The 27,696-nt window shown below is 42.3% G+C and overlaps 1 protein-coding gene across 1 annotated transcript; it reads right to left on the bottom strand.

Moving 5' to 3' along the window:
• Positions 1-775: 775 nt before the first annotated feature.
• On the bottom strand, positions 776-27,068 carry LOC143297165 (solute carrier organic anion transporter family member 2B1-like). Its single transcript, XM_076609354.1, has 13 exons — positions 26,949-27,068; positions 24,932-25,095; positions 19,840-20,080; positions 19,202-19,368; positions 18,734-18,827; positions 17,287-17,373; positions 14,381-14,701; positions 12,674-12,838; positions 8,448-8,631; positions 6,217-6,349; positions 5,629-5,783; positions 4,423-4,487; positions 776-3,774 (listed from the first exon to the last, which is right to left on the bottom strand). The coding sequence occupies exons 1-13, from the start codon at positions 27,028-27,030 to the stop codon at positions 3,377-3,379; spliced, it is 2,256 nt and encodes a 751-aa protein (XP_076465469.1). The 5' UTR covers positions 27,031-27,068; the 3' UTR covers positions 776-3,376.
• Positions 27,069-27,696: the final 628 nt, after the last annotated feature.

The raw sequence follows: 27,696 nt of genomic DNA, 5'->3' as shown, positions 1-27,696 counted from the left end.
GTTCTTTCAGCTTCGTAAGATCAGTAAAACCCACCCCTTCCTGTCTGTTGATGCGGCTAACAAACTTGCTGTTGCCTTCATTTTATCCCGCCTAGATTATTGTAATTCTCTCTTTGCTGGCCTTCCCAATGATAAACTCTACAAGCTCCAGAAAATACAGAATAGTGCAGCGCGACTCCTCGTTAATAAAAAGTCGAGGAGAGAGAGTGCTACTGCTCTCCTGCGGACACTTCATTGGTTGCCTGTTCAAGCCAGAATTGAATATAAAGTTGCCTGCCTATGCTTTCAGTGCCTGAATTGTGATACCGATTATGTATGTATGCATGTGTTTATGCATATGTGTGTATGTGCATGTCTCTGTGTGACTGTAATATGATTCATTGATTGATATGGATACTCATATTGGGTCCGTAATTGGTCAGAGACCATGTTCTAAGTGCTTTACAAATATGGAGTCATTTGCATAACAGACTGCCTTTTTGGGTAGAGCCAACTGACAGCTGCCTTTTGGCGTCGGGGTAAGGGGGAGGGGTGGGTGGGGATGGAGTGGGTAATTTGAAAACAGTTGTATGTTAGCAACAGTAGTTATCTACCAAATATACTGAGGAACAGATCTATCCAAGTGTTGTGTGGACTGCCGTGAATGTTGTGTCATTCAGTCAGGCTTCAGTAACTTGAACGCACGCACATATACACGCACGCACACGTGTACGCACGCACTCCTTCCACCGCTCCCCACCCACCCATACATTTCTGTACTTTATTCAGACCCACAGGCAAAAAAATCAAAACCACAAAAACAAAATAACAACAACAAAAAACCCACACATTGGGATTTAAAGCATAGGATTATGTACTTGTCTACTTCGTGTGCAAATAAGGCAGGCGTGTTATACATTAAGAAGCAAATAGGAAACTTCATACATAAAAGTTCGTACTCTCACAAAATTTTTCTTTTCCCTGCCAACTAAAATCAAAACCATTTATGAATGGATTTTGAAGACTATATGAATTTACAGTAAAAAAATAAAATAAAATAAATAAATAAATAAAATAAAATAAAATAATTTCACGGTCGAAGTTTACTTATAAAATCCACTAAAACAAAATAATAATGGTAAAAGATAGGTGTGAAATAAACATTTTGTTGAATGCAAAATACACAAGTGACAAGGAAAACAGATCTTCATATAAAAATTCCTTCGTTAAAGGTTATGATGAGGTATTTGTAATGATCCAAAGGCAGCCTGGAAAACTTCTTATGTATTATTTTTAATACTGACAATGACTGATAAGAACGAATGTAAACATCAATACATAAAACTATATTTCTCAGATGGAAAATTCAACCAGCAAAGACACGGAAGCATATGATGAGCAGAAAACTTAAGTTCGAGATGAAAATGTGAAAAACATGAAATACTGATGATGATCGTATACGAAGTATAAATGAACCAAATACAAACAGAGAGATATGACAGTCGTTAAGTTGTCAATAATAAAAAAAAAAATCATCGGGAAGGGACCTGATAACATATTAGATAATCAAGAGCAATCTTCCAATAAAGCCATTATCATGCAAGTTCAGTTCAGTTACCCAAGGAGGCGTCACTGCGTTAGGAAAAATCTGTACACACCACACCACACCTGCAAAGCAGATGCCTGACCAGCAGTGTAACCCAACTCACTTAGTCAGGCCTTGAGGAGAAACAGAAAAAAGTACATAAACAAATAAATGGATATATCATTCAATTATTCCATAAATAAATAAACAAATAGACGATTTTTTTCTAAAGTAAGCAGTTACGAAATGGAATAAAATAAAATGCAAGAAAAAAGACAATGATGATAATGAATAGACAAACAAGCATATAAATGTAAATAAACACACACACACACACACACACAACAGATATGCAAAAAACATGCCAAGCAATACATATAAAAACACACACATAAGCATTACACATAAAAAGCTTCTCCCTATCTCTATCTTTCTTTCTGCGTGGCAATCGATGGTGTGATGGCCTTGTACTTGGCTTTTAGGTACTCTTTTACTTTTCTATGACTCTCCGATTTTCCTAGATGTAGACCGCTTGCTGTTGTTGCATTACCAGCATGCCTGTCAACTCGCTCATTTCCCTCTGCTTGTCCCGGACAGCACGACTATGTACGTTTTTGAATCTGAAAGTTGCGCATTGCCTCATGCCAGTCTGGGCTTCCCATTCCACTTTCAAGTTTTTGTATGAGGCTCATTGAGTCAGTTAAAATCATGGCATCTAGGTTTCCAGGCGTATGAATAGATGACAGCCACTGGAGAGGATGTGTCACAGCTTCAACTTCCAACGTCAGCCTGGAGGTTGTGACTTTGTATGCGGCATTCCCTACCCTAATTGTTTTTTCCATTTTGCTTCACAGTGAATCTCCAACCTGACTGGTCTTTGGTGACTGAGCCATCTGTACACATGATGATGTACTCTTCTTTACTGTTTTAGACAGAGTTCATAATGAAGCTGTGAGGCTGAACCTTGGAAAAAACAAAAGACACTTACTGAGACCATGCGATACCTATTTGACCTTCCTTCAATGTAAGCCAGAAACAAGTGAGAACTATCATGCAAAAGAAAGATTACATAATATATAATGCAGGCTGACGTGTCTCCAGATAATAGGAAAACTGGCTGTAATAACCCTTTAAACAAAGACGGCAATCAAATGGACAAAAATAATTATCGAGGGATTACACTGACTAGTTCGCAAGGTAAAGTATTCTACGTGATCTTGAATGCAAAAAAGGATGAATATCTAGAGCTAGAGGATAATCTGGAGAAGAACCTCAGTCCAAATGTTTATCCTAAAAAAGGTGTAGATGAGGTCACAATTAAGCTGTAATAACCCTTTAAACAAAGACGGCAATCAAATGGACAAAAATAATTATCGAGGGATTACACTGACTAGTTCGCAAGGTAAAGTATTCTACGTGATCTTGAATGCAAAAAAGGATGACTATCTAGAGGATAATCTGGAGAAGAACCTCAGTCCAAATGTTTAACCTAAAAAAGCTGTAGATGAGGTCACAATTAAGCGAGGTTGACTACATGGTGTTTCTGTTGATATTTGAGACGAATTTGTGTCTGACATGATGAACAGCAACTGGAACTACAAAAATAAGAATAAAGGCAACCGTTTTACATATTGAAAATATACCTAGATAAACACTAAAACACTGACATCACTATCAGTTGTCTAACTCTGGCTATCCTCCTCAAACACTGCATTCATTCGGTGATGATACTGTATCACCTCAACAACACTGTCCTCATTCCCAGCAGGTAACCATCACTTGTGGCATGGTGACGAGGGTTGTGCCGAGGGTTCAGTGGTGGGCAGGAACAGTGTCAGCAGTGTTGGTGTTGCCTCCCTTCAGCACGGTAACAGCGACAGCATCAGTATGTTGTGACGTCAGCAGGGTGTGCAGTTCCTGTGGTGGGTTGTTGCCGCGCCCCTCGCCCTCTGCTGGCGCGTGCTTTTCATCGCTGCCAGCGCCCTCTGACGTGAAGGCGGAGAAGCAGGGACAGCAGACGTAGAGCAGGAAGGAGAGGAGGATGAAGGCAATGGCCATCACCATGGAGACGAGGCTGTACAGGTGCATCTCCATCCGGAACCGTTCCCTGTTGTAAACGGTGCACTGGCCCTTCACTCCGCATGGCGTCTTCCAGTGCGCACAGAACGAGTCGATGAGTCCCCCGAAAAAAATGGGTCCTACCATGAATGCTGAGACATAGAAAGATCCATTACTCAACACAGGGTGCTGAAAACATGTGGTGTAAGGGAGGGGGGTGCAGAACGTGTCATATCACACAGGGAGTGGAGGTACACAGAATGATAATGGTACAGAGTGTTTCATCATGAGATGGGCATTAATGTGTAGTGTGGCAAGTAAAGCTGCTCTTAATGATTGTAAATGCTGTCACGTTGAATGGCAGGTTCTCTCTCTCTCACACACACAAACACACACACACACACACACACACGTATATATACATATATATAAATTATACACTGTGCAGCAAGAGTCCAGGTCAAGACGCAGAGGTCAAGAGTCACAGGTCATCCCATACAACTCCACACTTTGGTCAGCTCCATGACACGTTGTGTGGACTGCTTCAGTGTATTTATTTGTTGATATTAGTGGATATACTGATATAAGATGAAATGCATTTCCTATAAACTGACATAAATCGATTTTATTTACTCTTATATTCTTTTTTTTAATTTTTTTTATTCATGTTGTTGTTTTCTTTCTTCCATCCATGTAGTTGTCACAACTATCATCATCATCAACACCTTTGTCATCATCATTATCATAATCATCAACATCATCGTCTTCATCATCGTTATCATACTTATCTGCATACTTACCAATGATTTTTTTGGGGAACATGCTGAATCCAATGGCCAGACCTGCTGCTGACGTGGGCACAGACCTGGACACAACCACCATGTGTGAGAATTTGATCCTGTGAACCCTGCCTTGTGCTAGGGAGATACGGGAGATAGGAGAGAGACAGAGAAAAGCAGACAGCGTGTGATATCAGAAGCAGCGTTAAGATTCAGCACAGCCCCAATTATACACCAGTATACACCACTGCCTCCCCCAATTATACACCAGTACACACCACTGCCATTCCACTTTCAGGCCACAATGTATTTCCATAGCAACCAGCCAGCAGTCACGTCATCCTGGCGAGGATCTGGTGTCTCGTACACATCGTGAGGTTGAGTTTAACGATGCATCAATAAGCCGCCTTATGGTCATGTTTTTTCACAGGGTGGAGTCAGGTTGCAGTTCATGGCAATGGTCAGACCGGTTAGTAAGACATGAATCAGCACAGCCCCAATAATACAGATGGTCCGCGCTGTCCCAGAACACTGGCTTAACTGAGCTCGAAAGCCACAGGGAAAAGGGACTGGCAACTGATGCCACGCTGTACCTTGGTGCCCACAACCAACAAAGCTGGGTGTCCTTTGGCCACATTTTTGGTAAGCCACTCCTCGTAGCAATGTCCCTCAGATGAGTTGAAAGAGTCTGCCACAGAGATCAAACCTAACCTGCATTTCATCTGATAATGGTATACAATGTCCAAAATGTGTGTCGCATATAACTGGTCATGTGTCCGTTTTTCTTCTCCACTCTTTGCAACGTCCCCCACATGTTATGTGCACGTGACGTCCACCAGACGTTTTGTGCCCATGACATCCCCCACACGTTGTGTGCATGTGACAGACAGCGGGAGCCCAGGACGTGACCGTGGTGCTGCCTCACGCTGTCTGCGCGTGGACATGTGTCAGACATGTACACTTGGTGTGGGTCCCACTGTGCAGTCGTATGACCGTGTCTGACACTAAATCGGTCCCTTTACTTCATGGACATGATTGATGTTTGTGTTTCCTTGTCTCCCTTCTCACCCGAACCTCGTTTCCCTGCCCTCCCTACTGCGTGTGTCAGGGATATGAACAGCTTGCTTGAACTCACATCACACATATGACAATCATTTCACCAAGACACACTGGCATGCATTCTCTACCTCTCACTAACCACACACACACAGACAGACACACACTGACCTGACCAGCAGCAGACAGTCCAGAGGCTCAGTTACAGAGATGAAGAAAATCATGATGAAGAACAAACAGGAATAATAGTACAATGATGTGCACTCCGCCATGCACTCGCCGGCATACACCTGTCCTGATGTGGTGCAGCTGCAATTCTCGTATACCTGCAGGAGGCAAACAACCAGTGAAGCATATGTTCAAGTGAAGTACTTCTCTAATATACGTAAAGTGGAAGTACTTGTTCAATACACGTTTAAGTCAGCTAACAAACAATTCATTACTTAATGGTCAGAGTGAAGCATTGCATGGACTGCTCATGCTCAATTTAGCAAAATACAGATGGTGGGATTTGAAATGAAGAGAGAAAGAGATAATAAAATGTAAACAATAAGACATGAGAGAAAGCTAAAGACCTGTGTGGTATGGGGAGAAAGAGACAGACAGAAACAGAGATAGACACAGACAGGCAGTCTGACAGAGACAAACAGACACAGACAGGCAGGCTGAGGGACACAGACTGACACAAACAGACAGACAGAGAGACAGACACAGAGACTAGACAGAGCGGGAGGAATGGGGAGGTAAAGACAGACTTACACCATCATGCAATACTGAACAGCCGGCATGGCAAGGCGAATAGTACGTCACACCAGACTCGCGATCACAGACCGGAAACACCTCTTCCGGGCATGCACAAGGAAGGGAGCAATTGTGTGAGGTTGTAGAATCCCTGGAACAGACACAGTGTGGCAGCATTTGAAAGGAGTGTGTATGCCTTGGAAAAATGAGACTTATGATACATCAGAAAAAAATGTTTATTTGACTAACATCAGAAAATGTTTACTTGACTACTAAACACGCATATGAATGCACATACATGTGTGTGTGCGTGTGTGTGTGTGTGGTGCCGTTATCCTCGATCTGCTTTTATATTTACTTTCATACCGAAATAATTACGGATCCCCGCTCAACCCTCAGCCGAGTGACGTCAAGTGCCGATCTCATCAGCACTCATTCTAAAACATTCCACAGGGGCTGATAGTACAGATTCTCGTCCACTGAGCGAAGAAATCTATTCAAGACAAGATCAGAGTAAAGTAAATTTAGGCATTCTGCACTCAGGCAGAAAAGTTCATATCAGTTCAGGCCCTGAGGGAAAATACAATGAGATAAAATGAAGTAAGATAAGATGCATAAATAAATAGATGAGTACTTGAATTAATCAATTTCCTGCCGCATGAGGCGGAATTAGCTGGGGGTACGCAGTGCCAGGTGGGGAGTGCTCATTTTCTTTTGGCAGTATCGACTGAGGTTTCATTTTCTAAATCTATAATCATTTCGCTCTGTTTTGTCACGTTTTTACAAACAGTGATAACAAAATAAGATGTGCAGGTCAGTCCTACATCGATTCCTCATTAATTAGACATGCCATTCGTGCAGTTCAACGTTTTTTCGAGGATAACGGCAATGTTCGAGGTTAACGGCACCACATGTGTGTGTGTGTGTGTGTGTGTGTGTGCACGCACACACATTCACCAGTCCGTTGACTTATGTTGATGTAATTGGGCCACAGGTGAGGACAATGTCACAAGTCTCCCCCACCTGTCTCTGTCCTGTGCCGTTCTCTGGGATTCTACCTGTCCGTTCTTGGATATTCTGCATCCGCTTCTTTCTCTGTCTTCCTCGCCTGTACCTTCCTCTGACCTTTCCTTGCAAGATTGTTTTTAAAAGTCCTGTTGAGCAAGAAACCTGCCCATACCACATTATTTCCGTTTCTTGACTACTGTGAGGAGGTCATCATGAGGTCATACTGCTTGTCGGATCTTGCTGCTGACCTTTTGTTTGTGACATAACCTGTGGAAAAGGACTGACCAGGTTAGGAGAGCAATAGGTGCAGACTGGTGTTCTTGTTTTTCCAGATAGTTTTGCTATCTCAGCTGTTATTAATTTTGTGCAATTCTTGCCATGATCTCAGATTTTGGATCTTCATCCAATATGATGGAGCCAAGGTACTTGATTGTCTTTAGGGTTTCAAAATATTTTCTGCTGAATCTGATGTCTGAATTGATACCTATGGTGTTGTTGGCCATAGGTTTAGTCTTTTTGGCTGAGCTGTTTTCCATGCCAAATGCAGAGGCCGCTTTGTCCTGATGTTCCACCAACATGGCCAGTTCATCTTCACTCCTGCAAGACCATCAACATCATCCGTAAAACCCTGATTGGTAATCGTTCATCCAAGACATCTTCCATAATCCTCTCCAGAATGACACTTAAGGGGGTGGGTGACAGTAAGCATCCCTGACGCACTCCAACCATTGTGTGGGACCAGTTTCCTAGGGAGCCATGTTTGTGGCCTTGTTGTACAGTTTGATCACAGGACAAGGTTGGAACTAATGTTGTATTCCCCTTGTGGGAGATCATTATGAGGCATGCCACACCATGTTGAAGGCCTTCTTAAAGTCAACAATTATGTAATACAGGTTTTGTTGGTGCTGGAGATAATTTTCTTAGATCACTCAGATTGTTACTCAAGCTGTTCAAAGGTGCTCTGTCTTGACATAAAACCTGCTTGTTCTTCAACAATAAAGGTCTCTGTTTCATGTTTCAGTCTATTCGGTAAGATTTCAGCATAACTTTGCTTGGATGGCTTATTGACCTCATGGTAAGATAGTTCTGGCATAACGGAAGATTTCCTTTCACACACACACACACACACACACACACACACACACACACACACACGCACGCACACACACACACACACACACACTACCAGCCACGTTCACCCTGTTTCATCACCCACCAAACACCCCCATCACACCTCCTACCCGGGATCTCCAGTGAGGGTGGCCTGAGGGCAGCCGACAAACATCAAGGCCAGCACAATGAGTACGGTCAGACCGTTGACGGCCGTCGTCAGTGTGTACATAGCATGGCGGGTCAGCTTGAGGCGTTTGGTCAGCCAGCCCCCTGCCAGGAACCCGCTGGTGCCCATACTGAGCTCTGCCCCTCCTGTCAGAACCGTGTTGTACAATAGACGTTCCTGTCTCATTAATCCATGTTGGACAGTATAGTGCACTGCGATAGACATTCCTGTCTCATTAATCCATGTTGGTCAGTATAGTGCACTGCGATAGACGTTCCTGTCTCATTAATCCATGTTGGACAGTATAGTGCACCGTGATAGACGTTCCTGTCTCATTAATCCATGTTGGACAGTATAGTGCACCGTGATAGACATTCCTGTCTCATTAATCCATGTTCGTCAGTACAGAGTAGTGAAATAGATATTCCTTATCAAATAACAAATACAGTGCAATATTAATTTCTGGTCACATCAACTCATGTTGGTCAGTACAGCACAGTGTAACAGACACTCCTTGTTACGTTAACCCATGCTGGCCAGTAGTTAGTGCAGTGCATCACACAGTCAGTGTCACACTGACCCATGGTGCACTGACAGGGAAAAGCAAAGAAACATTAAATGACAATGTCAGAACCTCATGCGTTCAATTCACACTTATTTACTTATAACATTCAAACACGCATACACATATTCAACAGCTCAGTCTTTTTTATTCAACTAATTCGATTTTATACAATATTTACAACTTTTCAAATCTTGTGTTTTCAATTACCTCCTCACCAGGGATCAGGTATGTGATCACACATATAGAAAAGAAAAGAACCAAAGCAAAAATTAATTACTGTCATTTCCACTCTCGGAGGTTATTCAGGTGACTTCACACACCTTCACTTAGTGAAGCTAATATCAGTTCACTGCACCAAGCATTCAAACAATCACGTTTATCCAGCGTGATTTAGCTTCACACTTTTACATAACAATGTACAACACCATCCAGTGCTCGAAAACCTTTTATAATCAGTTCATACTTTAGATCCACGTCAGCACGTCCCAGTGCTTGAAAAATATTATTCTTGACTTACTTATATCCAAACATCAACTATGATTAATTCAGGGAACTACTGCCCTCCATCACAAAATATTCCAACTCTGGTTTTCCAAAACCTTGAAAATTATTGATACAGACGACTAAAATTAATTAGGTCAGGTTACGACTAAATGGCGTCTTTCAAAGTTCTGAGGTCACATCCAGCACAGAACAAAAGTAAAGCACAGACCTCTTCTGGTCATCAGACCACAGCACAGAAGTCCACGTCCCGCCAACACTCCCCACGAAAACCCAGAATCCACGCGAAGCACAACGCTTCAATGTTCAGAAGTGAAGATGTTCACAAGGCACATGACAAGTAACAAACTTGGGAGCCCAACACGAACATCATCCAAAGGAAATGACCTTGAAGAACCTTGACTGGAAAGGATCATATGCACAACGTACGTAGAATCACTGTGACTAGAACTCCACAAAGTCAATTGTGTCCAAGGCGGATGAAGGTGGGTCAAAAACACAAACATGACACACAAAATAAACACAACACTGTGCAACACAACATATACAGTCCATGCCATCCCCGCTCCCCCTTTCTAAGTTCAGTTCAGCCTTCCTCATTCTCTCAACAACAACAAGAATGCATCACTATCGTAGCAAGCTATGGAAAAACCTTCAAATGTTCAATCAAAGACGAAGACCTCAAAGAATATGTTTTCTTACAGGTAACCTAACCTGAGTTACCTGGCAGACAGCAACAACATCGGAAAACCTCTGTAAAACACGACTGGAATATTTTGTTCTAACAAAACAGACACTCTGGTTTGACAAGACAGACCAATTCAAATGTGACCAAGCGCTCTATGCTTGCTCCAAAACTTGCCTCACGCACAAGCTGTATTAGCAGACGACAGTTTTCGCAACTAACCCGCGCGCAGAATATATGTGACGTCACTCCCAGTTTGAACGCGAAGCCACTTACATCATTTTGTCCTCCTCGCTAGACAACCTACTCACGGCTCGACCAGTGTCGCGTCGCAGTAAGCTATTGGCTGAGCTGGAATCTGTGTTTCTGCACCACCGTATTTAATTAATATATCTTTTGTCAGATCAGTAAACTACAAGTATTATATACTGGCAGAATCGTCGTGATTCCATCTTTAAGTCTATTCCATTTATGTTTGCCTACGTTAAACTGATTTAACGCAGTTTGTAATTTTCAGCGACGAGCTCGTTAAAACTGACCCTATTCAGGTGACTTAAATTAAAATTATAAATTCATAGTAAATAATCAACACTTCATTTTATACTCATTAGAAAGTAGGCGTTGACTTTCTTTTGCAACTTATCCGACGTAAATCGGTTCAGGAAACATTTAGAAATCTGTCACTGAACACCTTGTCAGAAACACAGTTGTCAGATTTGGCCAGATTAGTGTCGATCTGCTTGCAGCACACGTGACTGTCTTTGCAGTCCGCGCTGCTTAACTTGCATAAATTGGCACAGTGAATGATGAGTGGTCATTTCATACCTGGTCAGTCATCTGACCAGAGCTGCTCTCTGTCTCTCTTGCTGCATCGCAGGCAGTGTGAGTGTGTGTCGTGTGTGCTCTCACAACGGCTAACACCTCGCTACATATTGCTGCAAGTATTAGTGTGTATAATGTGTTGATTTGTAAGTTGCATTGTTCGACACAGTACTTGTGTTTATATGAGTATGTTCAGTTATTGCTTTGTTCAATTAATTCTTTGTTCAGTTATTGCTTTGACATGTTAGTCACAGCTCGGCTATGATTGATCTAGAAAATCTCCATGTCATCCTATGCTCGTAGCAGTATTCCATTTGATTCTTCTTAACATCACAGTCAGTGACGTCTCTGGACACTAATGGTTTGTTCGAGAATATTCTAGTGAGTGCATGTGATGCGTTCTTTCTCATTTGCTGTCACTGATGAAGGTTAGTGTTTCACTGATTCTCAGTACTCTAAGATGTGTGTAGTATTCTGTCATGATTACAAGATAGTGCTGGATTAATATCAGTTATAGGTCAAAACCACCTGATACGTGTCAGTCTGTTAATTGTCATTTACTTTTCATGCTCTCTCCTATACGGCTTAATCCAGTATAGTGCAACATGATAACTAATTCATTTGAGTCACTTTGACACAGTATAAGCTTTACCTAATCTGTACTGTCAGTGTACTTTCCTAAATCAGCATAGCTTCAATCACTTTAATTGCACTATTTAAAGTGTATTAGAAATGTCATTTGATGTCAGTGTTTGGTCTTCACACATGCATTACCAAGCGGTAGTCTTTACATGTAATATGTATACATGTGCTTTATTATTCACTTGTGCTGACATGTTGTGCTGATGACATTTGTGTCATTCCAGGCACTGTCTTCTCTTCTAGTTGTCTTCTTTATCATTTCTCTTCTTACATCTTCTCTTCTAGTCTTCTTCTGTTCTTCTCCTTTAGTTTACATCTTCTTTTCTTATGTTCTCATAACTATTGTAAATAAAACAACAGAAAAACCCATTTGTGACTGGCCTCTATATGTTCCTTGCCTGTGCACGGGAATTCTCATCTATCCTTTAATTCAGTCAATCAATATTTAGTTAAGTCTTTTGTGCCGTCCGTACCCAATTAGAACCACTCGGTACACGGCTACACAAAGGTAACGTGAGTCAATGACCATCACAATCACAACATCGTTATGCTATTTAACTGATAACAAGGAACGTCATGCATGTTTGCAGAATGATTTGGAAGCTGGCAATGAAGTGGACAACATATACTAAGTACAGAGATATCATGCCTAAACATACATACTGACAGACAGACAGGCAAGCAGGCAGACAGACAGATAGACAGAAACAGCAACAGAGAGTCACAGAAGGACAGAGACGAACACAGAGAGGCAGAGAAAGGGACAGGCCGAAAACGAAGCACCAACTGATAGAGATGTGACCAGTACCACAACACTTCAAACTACACAGAACTTTATCATTCCCTTGTTTTACACAACTGGCCGACAGAGACAGAACGACAGAGAAAGAAGCACAGACAGAGGGAAATGTGAAATGCAAAACACTTCTAAACACACAGATCTTGTACGGAAAAGACCCATTCTATCACTCACCCATGATGTAGTTGGCTTTCCATACGGGGATCTGGAACTGGTCATGCGTGTACTTGGGCATGAACACGTAGATGCCGTAAACGGCAAATCTCATGGCACAGAATGACAGGACCAGAGGTAGGTACACTGGATTCATCATCAGCCGTGCGACAGACAGGAAAAACCCTGAAGGGACGGCATGAAAACAGTTAATGTACGGTACACAGGAAAAAAAACCCTGAAGGGACAGCATGGAAACAGTTAATGTACGGTACACAGGAAAAACCCTGAAGGGACGGCATGAAAACAGTTAATGTACGGTACACAGGAAAAACCCTGAAGGGACGGCATGAAAACAGTTAATGTACGGTACACAGGAAAAACCCTGAAGGGACGGCATGAAGACAGTTAATGTACGGTACACAGGAAAAAACCTGAAGGGACAGCATGGAAACAGTTAATGTACGGTACACAGGAAAAACCTTGAAGGGACAGCATGAAAACAATTAATGTACAGTACACAGGAAAAAAAAAAACCCTGAAGGGACAGCATGAAAACAATTAATGTACAGTACACAGAAAAAAAAAACCCTGAAAGGGCAGCATGGAAACGAAACGAAATTTCATTAAACCAGGGTAATGATATACATAATATATATGCTTTCCTCCAAAAAAAAGTTTAAAATGTATTCTGTACATAATATCACAAAGCATTGTAGGAAATAAAAGGGGTTTGGAAGCCAGGGAGTGGGGCATGGGGGCATAATAGCAGATTCGAACCATGTATTTTCTGTTTGAGAGTAAGTACACTTAAATTACAACGCTAAAGCGTGCCCACCAATGCTGGTAAAAGAATAATATTTAGAAACATGTTTTAGCATGATAAATCAGAAACAGTATTTGAGGTGATAACACTGTTTAAACAATGCTATTTCGGCACATTTCAATTATTCAAGAAATTCTTTGAAGGTAAAGGAGACGTTGCTATCGCCTCAGGCTCACCGCATCATGTAGCCGTTTTCTCCAGATCTGCGGAGACCCGTGTTTGAAAGGCTTAAAGAAACTACAAACTGGCCCATTCAGTTTCTCTTTCATGTTCCTTTTTGTTAATTATTCAGTATCCACTTTAAGTATCTATGTGCAGTAAACACGTCGATGGTGTGGTTCGTGTCACTGTGTTCTATCCTGATTTTTTAGTTCTATTCTTTAAATTGCAAACAAGATAAACAAGGTCATGCTGTCTTCAAACCCAAACATTAATTGTGACTTTTTGGATCCAGATACTCAACGAAATAAACCGTTGATGATAAGGAAATACAGCTTAATCTGGAAGACTTACATCCCATTATTGGTATGACTATATTTTATCCCACTAAGTTAAATCCAAATTTGGTATTGCCAGAGCCAGTATTTTCAGAGAAAATAACAAAGTTAAAGTCTACCACGGACACACAGACATAAATACAGAGACAAATACACACAAACACAGACAACCGAACATCGGGTTATTACACAGACTCACATTGTTTACACAAGTGAATTAAAAAGAAAGATATAATTAGATTCTTACCAAGAGAACACAGACTAAAGAACAGTGCCATTTTTCAAGTTCTAATCGGTTATGTCCACGATATAGTCGTATTTGTATGTGTGTGCATTTTGTTTGTGTGTTGTTTTTCTCAGCTCCACCATGGCTCGTGCAGAAGACAAAGAACGAGAATGCCTCACCTCTCAGTTCTGAAACAGCACGTCGGGCCAGCAAGGGACACGACTCCTGCTTCGGGCCAGCTGACCTCCCCTCCTCCTGACTGCTCTCACTCTCTCTGCACAGAGGCAGCGACGACAGGGGCGATGGTGGGGATGGAGGTAGAGGTGGTGAGAAGGGTGTGGGTGGAGGTAGAGGTGGTGAGGGGGGCGGGGGAGGAGGCTGGAGGTGCCGGGGGAAGCGGCAGAGGAAGACAGGCGCCACAGCAGCCAGGGAGCCAAAGATGAGGAAGCCCAGCCACCAGGCGCCCACCCAGTCTGGGTGTGTCGGGTCTATGTCCGTGGCTGTCACAGGGGATGGACATGCAATGGGTGGGTGGATGGATTGATGGATAGCGGACAGACAGATGGATAGAAAGGAGTGATGTTTGGGTGGATGGATGGGTGCGTAGACGAGTGCGTGGGTGAATTGGTGGATGGATAGAATGATGGATTTATAGTTTTGGTAGATGGGTAAGTAGATGGATGGATGGAGGGAGGGATATATGAGTGCATACAGGAGCACTGGAGTCTAACAAACTTATGAAAGAATGAATGAATCGAACGTCTTTACATATCAGAAATATTCTTTTCATCGATGAATGATTGTGGAAATCCCAAAAAGGGCCTCAGTCTGGGTCTTAGGATGAACCAATGTTCGATGTGAACGTGTGCATGTCAATCCCACAAAGGGACTCAGCCTCTGCCTCTGCCTCCGGGACTGACCAATGTTCGACGGCTTGACCCATCTGCAAAATTTACATGCCATGTACAAATGGATCTGTGGACTATGTCCAGTGAGGGTTAATGGGTTGTGGTAACCTCCCCTCTCTTTAGGGACAATCTACTTTAGGCAGGAGGTATGGAGTGCCGTGAAGAGACGTGAGAGTTATCCTTGCAGTGAGTTCGTGTTGTGCAACACTTATGCCTTGAATTATCCTGAACTTATGAAAAAATGGAGTGTAGCATTTTGTGTTGAAGGAGATCAAAGTGGATTCTCTCTCAAATCTGTACCCTACCATTCATTTTCGATTGTTGGGTCGAGGCAAGTTTACCACCTGGTCGATGCGAGTTCGACAAGTGGTTTTGAAATGCAGTTTGATCTAAATGGTTTGATCAACATTTTAACGGTGCCGTTGGCTGTGCAGAGTTTATGTTCAGGGTGTCTGGTTGGTTTGTCGAAGAGCCTCGAGATCTTAGATGCATCTTGTTGTGGTCAGTCAGCCTTTGATCTGCAAGCACCCCCTTGCAGTCCTGAGTGACCGCCCCTTGGGACAGCAATCCCAAAGCGAATTACGTCTGCTTCGCCGTGTTTCACAACAACAGTTAGGATTTTTGTTAGTTTAGTCAGTGTGGAGATTGACCACTGTCTTGTCGGGCGGAGGTTCGACGGTTTAGATCTGTTAAGTTTCAAGCCTTTGTTGTGGTTTTCAGCACTGCGGTGTAGTCAATCTGAGATGGACTTGTATGGTCGAACGAAGGTTCGACGGTTCCAATCTATTCAGTTTCAGATCTGTAGTTGTGGTAATGAGCACTGATGTATTATCTGTCTTTGGATAAAAGTTCTAGGTTCTGTTTCTGTCAAGGATGAAGTTCCTATTCTGTTCTGGTGAAGAAAAGTTAGACTGAAAATTTTATCGTTACTATTTTGGTGGTGAGTGCGAGTGTGGAAGAGAATAATGTGCCCATTGTAAATATTACTAAAATTGATATTCTAAAAAAAATATTTGGTGAACAATATACTTCACAGCATTGAAAATTTAATACCGTTTCGTGCGTTAAATCGTTTTACTGGGTAAAATAATTGGAAAGGAACAATGGGTATACAAGGGCGCCACAGTATCATTAAGTGGGATTTTGAGTAGGGCTCTGTGTCTGCTTGTTCTGCATGAATTATTCTAATCTTTAAAAAAATTTTAATGGGCAGATATCTTTTCACATTTAGTTTTAAAAACTATTTAGTTACAGTAGCCCTGTTAAAGGGTGTTTTCAACTCTTGTTTACTGAGCCGAAAGTGAAGGAGGGGCTGTGTTCCTGTACTGGGGACTTAGTGAAGTGCTCCTGTGCAGATCTCCTTGGGACCGATATCCTTGGTGGACCACTGCTTGGGCTGGGAGATGGGGGCGAGGGGGGATGCTGCTGAGAACTGACTCGTCGGGTGCTTGGGAGCTGACCAGTACTTTTCAGTAGGAAAGAAGAAATGAATTATTGTGAATGTTATCTCAGGTGTGGTCCGTTTCAAGAATGTTACTGGTGTCAAAGTGTTGTCATGTTTTGTATACTGACAAAATCTTACTTCTAGATACACATCAGCTTGACTGTATTCTAATTTTGCACAGACTCCCATTAGTCATATAAAACCCTTAAATAGTTGGAGTTTGTGACAGACTGACATTACAGAGTATTTGAAATAATGTAATTTGATTTGATAGTCTATTTATCCTAAGTGGAATCTAACTGTACATCAAAGGGAAGGGGTTTGGGAGAGCGAGGTGTCGGGATCAGGGGCAGTGGAATGGAGAATGAGAGAACAGCTGTAGGTAACGGCAGCAGTTACTGCAAAATTTATTGAGGAACCATCGAAATGATGTTGAAACGTGGAACACTATATAGTACGGGACTACAGTTAGCACATTACAGCTTTTCATAGAGTCCCGCTCGGCAATGGCAAAGCAAAGCACGGGGGAGTATAGTATAGTATAGTATAGTATAGTATAGTATAGTTTTGTAGTGCAGTATTCCACTGCAATGCATTGCATTGTATCGTGCACATCAGGTTGCAGCAGAACAAAACTGTCCAGTGCAGAGCACTATAAAACACTACGCAGAAAACAATAGTCACATCACGGTCCAGCATTGCGTGTGCAGAGTGGTGTGGAGGGCAGACTTACGTTGCAGGGACACGTGCACTTTACTGATGGCGCCGCCCCCCAGAAAAGCCACGGCCGCTCCCAGCATGGACACCGACAAGAAGATCCCTGTAGGAACACAGAGACACCAGTGTTCTTTCCTGTGGGAACACAGAGACACCAGTATTCATTCCTGTGGGCACACAGAGACACCAGTGTTCATTCCTGTGGGCACACAGACACCAGTGTTCATTCATTCATGAGGGCACACAGAGACGCCAGTGTTCATTCCTGTGGGCACATAGAGACTTCAGTGTTCGTTCATTCCTGAGAGCACACAGAGACACCAGTGTTCATTCATTCTTGAGGGCACACAGAGATACCAGTGTTCATTCCTGTGAATAATTGTAAGTTTGTCAACAGACGATGACTTCAGTGTTCATTCATTCCTGAGAGCACACAGAGGCACCAGTGTTCATTCCTGAGGGCACACAGAGACACCAGTGTTCATTCATTCCTGAGAGCACACAGAGGCACCAGTGTTCATTCATTCCTGAGGGCACACAGACACCAGTGCTCATTCATTCCTGAGAGCACACAGAGACACCAGTGTTCATTCATTCCTGAGGGCACACAGAGGCACCAGTGTTCATTCCTGAGGGCACACAGAGACACCAGTGTTCATTCATTCCTGAGGGCACACAGAGACACCAGTGTTCATTCATTCCTGAGGGCACACAGAGACACCAGTGTTCATTCATTCCTGAGGGCACACAGAGGCACCAGTGTTCATTCATTCCTGAGGGCACACAGAGGCACCAGTGTTCATTCATTCCTGAGGGCACACAGAGGCACCAGTGTTCATTCATTCCTGAGGGCACACAGAGACACCAGTGTTCATTCATTCCTGAGGGCACACAGAGACACCAGTGTTCATTCCTGAGGGCACACAGAGACACCAGTGTTCATTCATTCCTTAGAGCACACAGAGACACCAGTGTTCATTCATTCCTGAGGGCACACAGAGATACCAGTGTTCATTCCTGTGAATAATTGTAAGTTTGTCAACAGACGATGACTCACGGGAAGGCACTGCAATGAAATGAAAGATGTCTGCTGAGTCTATAAAAACTACAAATGGAGAAAGTTTATAAAAACTGTTGTCTGTAAAAGAAAACTCACTTTTGGTAAGAGGCGTCCAACGTTTTGTAAGACCATAGGTCTGTCTTCAGCACTGTGTTAGTTGAAAATGACAGTGGAGGCAAAAGCAATGTCTTCGTTGTGATCTTTCGTTCTCCGGCTGGTTTTCTGCCTACCCCCCCCCCCCTCCCTCCCGCGCCCCCTTCCGCATGCACCCTCCTTCCTCGTCTGCTGCCCCCCCACCCCCCCTTTTTGTTTGTTTATTCTTTCTTTCTTTCTTTCTTTCTTTCTTTCTTTCTTTCCGTCATTCCAAACACTCCTCTCCTTTCCCTGCTCCCTGTCGCCTCACCCATGTAGAATCCAGTGTCAGTCTTCTTGGCGTTGCTTTCAATGTATTCTGTGAACATGGGGAATGCTGTAGTGCCCATGGCTCCTCGTATCACCTGTGCATTAGACATCACGTAAAACGCGCGCTTGCGCGCGCGCGCGTGTGTATGTGTGTATGTGTGTGCACGTGCACGCGCAGAAGTAAACTGATTAGATAATGCTTATTCAGCTATCCATCACATACACATACACGGACACAGACACAAACACACACATACAAACACACAAAAATACACGTACACACATGCATCTACAGACGCGCATGCACGCACATACACAAATTTTCATACACATGCACACGCTCACTCATAGTACCAACATACATACATGAACACACACAATTACACACACATACACCCCTTCAACACACATACGCACACACCCAAGTGCGTGCGCGCACACACACACACACACACACATACACACACACCTGGCAGACGATGAGGAAGACGTACACGGGGAAGGCCCGTGGGTTGTAGGCCAGCTGTGTGGCCCCTCCACTGTCCGCGGTTCCATTCCACAGGGCTCCCACACCCTCACACCTCTCTCCCTCTCCCCCGCCCTGCCCCAACCAGCACAACGGCGGTCCAGTGTCAGCTGCCATGGATATAGCAATAATAATGATGATATTGATAATGATAATTGTAATAATAAAATTAATAATGCTTCTACAACTACTACTACTACTACATTTCTGTAGCATACTTAATAAGAATGGTATAACTGATAGCAAAACAACAATACCAATACTACTACTATTATTATTATCAGTAGTAGTAGTAGTAGTAGTAGTGCTATCATTATCATTGTTACTATTATTGTTATTATCATCATCGTCATTGTTGTTACTATTATTGTTATTATCATTATATTATTATCATTATCATTAATTTTCAAATCACATTCTTCCGAAATGGGTTAGAGCTCTACGTGCTTCACGATAAAAATACATGAATGGAAGGGAATACGCCAAAATAACTTAACACACACAACTGTGCACACACGTGCGCGCGCGCATGCACACACACACACACACACACACACACACACACACACACTAAAGGTCACCTGCACCAACAACAGAGCTGTTGTGAACGTCAGACACGGGAAAGATGAAACGCGACAGACCGATCATAACGCTAGCAAGGCCAAAGATCACAGCGGCAAAGGTCATGGACCTCGGCACGTGCAACCTAGAGGCCAGATAGCCAGAGGGCAGCACGAGACATAGACTCCCGATCTGGGCCGACGACACGATCTGCCCAGTCTGAGAGGACGTGAAGCCAAACTCTTTTTCCAGGGACGTTATCTGATGGAGGACAAAGAAGACAAAAAGATTCATAAACTGGCAGTATGTAAAATATCGAGTGTGCAATTGCACACACACACACACACACACACACACACACACACACTACAAAGAGTGAAGAATCAAGATACAAGAAAATGTTATTTCATAAACAATTGGAAACACTGAATGTAAAAGTGGATTGGTTCGTTCGTTTATTCATTTATAGTCTGTTCATCTATGATGATGATATTAGACTGAGAAGTGGGTTGGTGGTGACAGTTTTCCGTCTCCTGCACAGCTGGTTTAGACAGAAGTATTCTGCTGCTCATCTGGTTTGTACAGTGAGCTAACTCTGCACCTCTGGCGATGAGAGTGTTAACTAGCAATGAGCATTCTAACATATTAAATCAGAAATAAAAATTAAGATCAGGATATGGCACTCTTTATGAAATTTTCATGCTTTAAATATCCCCCGCAAACCATCCATGACAGACGCTGCTTTGCCAGTAGAGATAAACAGGACCTTCCAGGTGTAACAGCAAACCTTACCTCATCAGCCACTGTTGAACTGTTAGGCCTTCTTTAGGTTCTGGCTGGTGGTCAGTCTTAGTTGCTGCTCCAAACGCTATGATGGGGTGGCTAAGTTATTGACAAGGGACCACATACAGAACTTAAGAATGTATCATTGTGTGAGACGAAAAGACAAAATGAGTAATCCTCGAGATGGAACCATTTTGCCTGATGTAAGATTAAGTTAAAATCAAGTATGCTTTTAACTTATCTAAGTATGTATAAGCACAACGTGCATAATCTGCCAGTGAATGACACATAGATTTGTTTTTATAAATATTTGGAGCATTTGTTTAGAAGGGGCTTTCATTTAAATTCTGAACGCACGAGTGAAGATCACTTGGTCAATTCCGAAACGCTAAGCTTCAACTAGTGTCGCTGTACACCATTGGGTGAGCTGAAACTTGTGTTTCCGCTAGACCTTATTTAATTAAATATCTCTTTTGTCGGATCAGTAAATTGCAAGTATTATATACAGGCAGAATCGTCGCAATTCCATCTTTAAATCTATTCCATTTGTGTTTGCCTACGTTAAACTGATTTAACACAGTTTGTAATTTTCAGCGACAAGCTCGCTAAGCCATACCCTTTTCAGGTGACTTAAATTAAGAATATGAATTTATCTTAAATAATCAACACTTCATTTTATACTCATTAGAAAGTAGGTGTTGAGCTCTTTCTTGTGCGACCTATCCGACGTAAATCGGTTCAGGAATCATTTAGAAATCTATCACTGAACACCTTGTAACAAACACAATTCTAATCAGATTTAGCCTGATTGGGGACCTTCTGTTTCACGGGCCACGCGAGCGCCTTTGCAGTTCGCTTAACTTGCATAAGCATACGGAGTGGGTGATCGCTGGTCACCTTTCTACCTGGCCAGTCACTGGCTAAAGCCTGCTCTCTCTCTCTCTCTCTCTCTCTCTTGCTGTGTCGCAAACAGTGTGTGTGCGCGTGTTCCCGCAACAGCTAGCATCATCACCATATCTCTTGCACTGTTTTCTCTATTCTCTTCATCTTCTCCTTTATCTTCTCATAAATATTGTAAATAAAACAACAGAAAACCCTTTTGTGACTGGCCTCTACATGTTCCTGGCCTGCACGTGGAACTTTCCTATCCTTTAATTCGGTAAATCATTCAGTTAGTTCTTTTGTGCCGTCCCCTTTAATATAATAATACCACTTGGGTATCTCAGCTACAAAAGTGGCGTCACCAACAGGATTTTGATCCTTCAAAACATCCTTACGGCAGGATAAAGATCCATCACAACATAGATGAAAAATTATCCCTTTTAATGTTTCAATTCTTTTATCCAAATTAAATCCATCCCTAAACCACAGCCCTTTACCACCAAGTGTACTTTGTTACAACTTGGCACTTGTGAGCAGGGATGTTTTAATTCTTTAAATCTCTTATGAAAATTAAGGCCCCTTACCACTAACACATGGACAGCAACAATATTGTCTTACTTTTGTTAACAGATCAGTTGTCCACATCAAAGGGTGTCATGAAAGACACTTCATTAAATGCTGTCCACATCACGAAGCATACCTCTCAGATGAAACAATCATGTGAACATTATATCATTATGTCTGTTTCGTATGAAACATAAGACATCAGTCGCTCTGGCAACACGTGCTACACAGAGAACAAGTGCTGCTGAGGAGAGTGGGGGGTGCGGGGGGTGGGGGGGGGGGGTCCGTACTTTTTGTGCTTTTCGCAGTCAGAGAGACTGATTGGTCGAAATATAATCTGTCCCAGAAGACAAATTTGACAGTTTGGAATCAGGAGGAGTGTGGGAACAAGCTGGGGAACATATGTAAAAATGACGTCATTGTGATCTGCATTGTCACTTCTACACCCAGACAATTCCTTGAGTGCTTAATATCCATAAAGTAAGATTTAATTCGCCAGATAGAAAGTATCATAGAAAAATCCTTTCAGAAATAAACAGACATTGACTTCACTTTGTCTCACTGCAGTCTGTGGCAGTATCACTAATAGTGAGGAAAAAAAGCCATGGGGCTTTAACAATACTATCAATATTACAACTCATGTTTTAAGACCCGTGCAAACAGGATCCATGTTGACAGTCGGAAGTGACGTCATGGCCCGGCAGCAGTAAAACTTAGTTTTTTACGTGCAGCTTGTTCAGGATGTTGAACAGAAACTTATGTGGACAGATCCAAACATGTACACCACATCTGCAGATGTCTGATCCTCGGATAAACCCAACGCGCTGACCAGGCCTTGATGAACTGGTAAATGACAACAGAAATGTCACCAAATGTCTTTGTTTTTGAAGCGTTATAAATCAGTTTTCAATTGATGAACTTACGAAAACAAATAATGGAAAATATGTACAACGTTTCCAGTCAATTTACCTTTAGATGCTTGCCAAAAATGATTACAGCTCACCACCCCACCTGTCAATGTCTCTGATTGACATTTTGTGCAGGAGGTGTTATTATTGACACGTGCTTCCACCCGTGACCAGGTGAGAGAGAGAAAGAGAGGGATTCAAGATTCAAGATGATTTATTCATATAGGCCAAGGCCCCTAAAGAAGGGGTATGTGAACAGACTACAATGAAAAACAAAGAAAAACAAAAACAAATAACAATTCACATAATGCAACATACATAGAAAACTCGATATAACATAAGTTCCAAATGAAAACTAGCCTAGCAACGAAACAGTGTTTTCATGACGTAACAGTTAGAAAGAGAGGGAGAGAGACTGAGACAGTGGGCTGTGGTAAAGAGACAGACATAACAAACTGAACAATTTCTTATGGCACTTCCACATAAATAAATAACACTGAAAGCAGAAATTACACTGGGCTAATATTCAACTGTTTAAAAAAATAAATAACAGAATGGGTGTCCACGAAAAAGAGAGGTTGGAAACATGACACGTGACTGATTTTAGCAATATCGGGTGGTCAAGAACAAAAACCTACCTGCCGTTCTACAAACCCGCAGGCAGCTTACGTTTAGAAGAGGTAAATATGTCGAATCCTTTTGTTGCGGTGGTTATTTTAAGGGAAAAGAGGCGTTTTGCAGAGAGACCGTGTCTAGAATACAGGCTCTGGTGGACTTGATTTTATCCTTTGTTCGCTTGCCAGTAAAAAAAAAATGACGTATTGAGACTGGCAGAAGTCATAACATTCCATATGACTTAAGTATGTAGCTATGAAGTGAGTGCACTTGAAAACAATAGATTTGGAATGCTTAATGACTGCAGATCATCAAAATTCGTTCATTCCAGAGAAATATTTGAATCTGACTCCGTTATTTTACTTCATTTTTGCAATTAGCTGTAAAGCAGGGAGGACAATGTGTCGGAATGTGAAAGTGGCCCCTAGATTTGACAAGTTGCTGACTCTAATCAATACTTTGCCACAGAAGCTTAATTTTTCTCTTTTTTATGCTTTGCCACTGAAGCTTTTTTCTTTTTTTCTATCTTTTTTTTTTCCCCACTGTGGGACGGCATGAAGTAAAAGAGTATGCACAGAGTTAGAAGGGAATCCCCGGGATTGTTATTTATAGACCACGGATTTGCTGCCTGAGTGCACTCTGTGTGTCTTGAATATGCAGATAACCTGGCCTTCAAGGCAAACTGTAACTGCGGGTCCCTGCCCTGTCAAGGATAACTTGCCTTCAGGCAAAATGATTTTTGTCTTGAATATGGCCCCAGATGGGCTAATATATCCCCTAAGAGCTATCCATTCCACTAAAATGCAGCACCAAAGTACGCAATGAATAAACATTTACGAAAATGGAACACGTTAGTTTTAATCTTGTCTGGATTAGCATCCAATCTCAATAACCTAATAATAAAATTCAGTTGATAAGAGATCAAGTTCCTAGTGTTGTGGAGCAGACCTGGCGTTAGCTAATGAAAATGTATCACTTGAAAATAAGAGTACAACTTATCCACCCTCCCCCTTGTTATGACTGGAACAGAATAGTTTTTGTCTGCAAAATAAAACACACGGTCACATTTGAATATACAAAAATACTATCACCTGGGATATCCTAAATGAAAAGTTTTGTTTTAAGAATTTATGCCATGATGCTTGCCTCCAAATGATGATCCGATTCATTCTTGTATGTCGCCGTTGTTGCTGCAACCAAAGGATGAGAAAAACGATAAGGGGACACACATCAAAAGGAAGAAAAAACGACTAGAAATATCCGAATGCAAGAAAAGAGAGAGGAACACACAAAAAAGAAGGAAAAACAATGAAGTGAAAACTGTTTTTGTGGCATACAAAACATCACAACACAAACCAACCTGTGACATTATAAAAACTGTCGTGCAAAACTGGGTCAGAGCACACAAGGACGAAGCCAATGCGAAGGTCAGAGGACTTTTCCTGCCCAGTGTATGACAGAATCCCAGCATGCTGCACCGGCTGGAGGACTGTGTCACTTCCGTTTCCGTTCCCTCTATGTGCCCTGCAAGGAGACATAAAAAATTCATGTCTTGTCCATGTTAACTTTTGACTCAGTGTCTGGAGATCAACCGCCATTGTAGATAACAAAATGATATCACCAGGAAAAAGAAACAAATAGTTCTAAAAGATCAAGAGTTACCCTATGACGCTCATTCTCATTTATCTCCAAAGGTAGCTCATTGATATACAAAGAAGGTTCACCTGGCTGCACACGTCACCTTGCTTAACTGCATGAGAACACATCGCAACATTGACAATTTCGTTCTTCACTTACTTGAACTTTCATTTCATGCTTTTCAATACACGAATACAAGTTGCATTTTATTTAGTTTTTCAAATAAATTGTAAGTTTCCGAGAAATTGGATCGAAAACTTTTTCAAAGTTCACAAAAACAACATAAACCTTTGATTTATTCACAAGCTGTTTCTGAACGGTAGTTAGTAAAATAGTTGATGATTACGGTTAATTGTAGAATACATTTTCATAAAACCTGTCCGATTTTTCCGAGTTATAACATTCTGACTTATCAAATCGTGCAGTTTATAACGAAAACGACACAAGGAATAAGTCTATATTTCTTTCTTTCTTTCTATCTTCTTTCCCTCAACAAGTTTATGATGAGTCATCGGGGCCGCTCTCAGAAGAACTGTCAATCGGATTCTTCCAGATCTCACAGTTGTGTGTGAAATCCTGGGTCTCTGGAAATAACTTTCCTTTCCATTTTTCAGTGTTGTTAATCCATTGTTTTTTTCTGTCTTCCCTTCTATCTCCCTCCCACAACAGTTCCTTGGAAGATTGTTCCAGTAAGACTTTTGGATCTTGTCATGTGTCAATGCCAACGCAGTTTCCCTTCCTTAACTGGTGTCGGCAGATCTTCATACGGTGAAATGTGCTGCTCGATGGTACGGCTGGAGCACTTTGATTGCCTCATGCATCGCACGACTGGGGAACATCCAAATCTATGCAAGTTGTATTCATAATAGACCTTTGTCAAGGGTTTTTTTTTCTATAAGGAGAAAAACACCCAAAAAACAGTAAAATGCGGACATCATGTTTTGAAAATATATATGGAGAAACAGACAAACAGATATGCACACAGAAAAAACAGAGACAGACAGAGAGAAACCAAGATATCCACTTCTCCCATGCCATGTCTGTGTCTGTGGCACCAGTACTTATTTGTGTGTCTGTGGAACCAGCACTTGTGTCTGTGTCTGTGGAACCAGCACCTATTTCTGTGTGGAGCCAGCACCTATTTCTGTGTTGAACCAGTGCCTGTGTCTATGGCACCAGTATCTGTGTCTGTGTCACCTTTGCTGTACCTGTGTCACCAGTACTTGTGTCTTTATAACCAGTCCCTGTGTCTGTTTCACCTGTCCCTCTGTATCAAGTTCCTGTGTCTTTGGCACCAGTGCCTGTATCTGTGGCACCTGTACCGGCACCTGTGTCACCAGGACCTGTATCTGTCACCAGTACCCGTGTCTGTCACCAGTACCTGTGTCTGTGTCATCTGTACCTGTGTCCGTATCACCAGTACCTGTGTGTATGTCACCTGTGCCTGTACCTGTGGCACCAGTACCTGTGTCTGACACCAGTTCCTGTGTCTGTGTCACTAGTGCCTGTGTCACCTGTGTCTGTATCACCAGTATCTGTGTCTGTGTCACCTGTACCAGTACCTGTGTCACCAGTACCTGTGTCTGTGTCACTTGTACCAGTACCTGTGTCACCTATACCAGTACCTGTGTCACCTGTGTCTGTATCACCAGTACCTGTGTCACCTGTACCAGTACCTGTGTCACCTGTACGTGTGTCTGTATCACCTGTGCCTGTACCTGTGTCTGTATCACCAGTACCTGTGTCTGTGGGGGAAGCTGGAGCATCAGACTGCAGCAGTTGTGTGGTGTTGACGACACACTCACTGGACTCTCCTTCCATCCTGGTGTGGTCACCGCCTGGTCACTCCCAAGTCTTAACTCTCTCCATACGAACGGCGAAAGAGACGACGTTAACAGCGTTTCACCCCAATTACCATCATCAAAATATTGCAAGCAGAAGGCTCTTATACTGAAGAGGTGAATGTTGACAAAGAATACCACAATTCTGACGACGGAAGCTAAAGGTTGGGTCATTCAGACACCCACTGGACATCCGAGGGGTCTGTGTAGAGGAGAAGAGATGACTGGCCGTATTGAGTGAGTTAAGACTGGATTATAGTCCACATACAGGCACAGGAATTCATTATTCGACATGTGCAACAAATACATTTATTAAGTAAATTGCAAATAAGCTAACATTAGTAAGTTCTAGCATATAAATTCATTGAACTTTTCAAAGTCGGTGTGCTCATTTGACTAAATCAATTCTCTCTCTCTCTCATGCCCAGGGCTGGATGGAAAAAGCATGTGTATTTGCTTATCTCATTACCCTGGTAAAATAAATTTTCGTTTCCTCTCTCTCTATCCCTCTCATAATAAAAAAAAAAAAAACATATACAGAGGATCTAACCCCTCAACGAAAACAAGTATGTGTCATTTGGATTCTCAAACGAGAAAACTATTTGGTATACCCGATATCACTAGTTTCGTCCCCTGAGGATCCGTC

Source organism: Babylonia areolata, chromosome 22 (assembly GCF_041734735.1).
Source record: "Babylonia areolata isolate BAREFJ2019XMU chromosome 22, ASM4173473v1, whole genome shotgun sequence".
Lineage (NCBI taxonomy): Eukaryota > Metazoa > Mollusca > Gastropoda > Neogastropoda > Buccinidae > Babylonia > Babylonia areolata.
The sequence above is the reverse complement of the archived record's forward strand: the minus strand, read 5'-3'. Positions and strand labels throughout refer to the sequence as shown.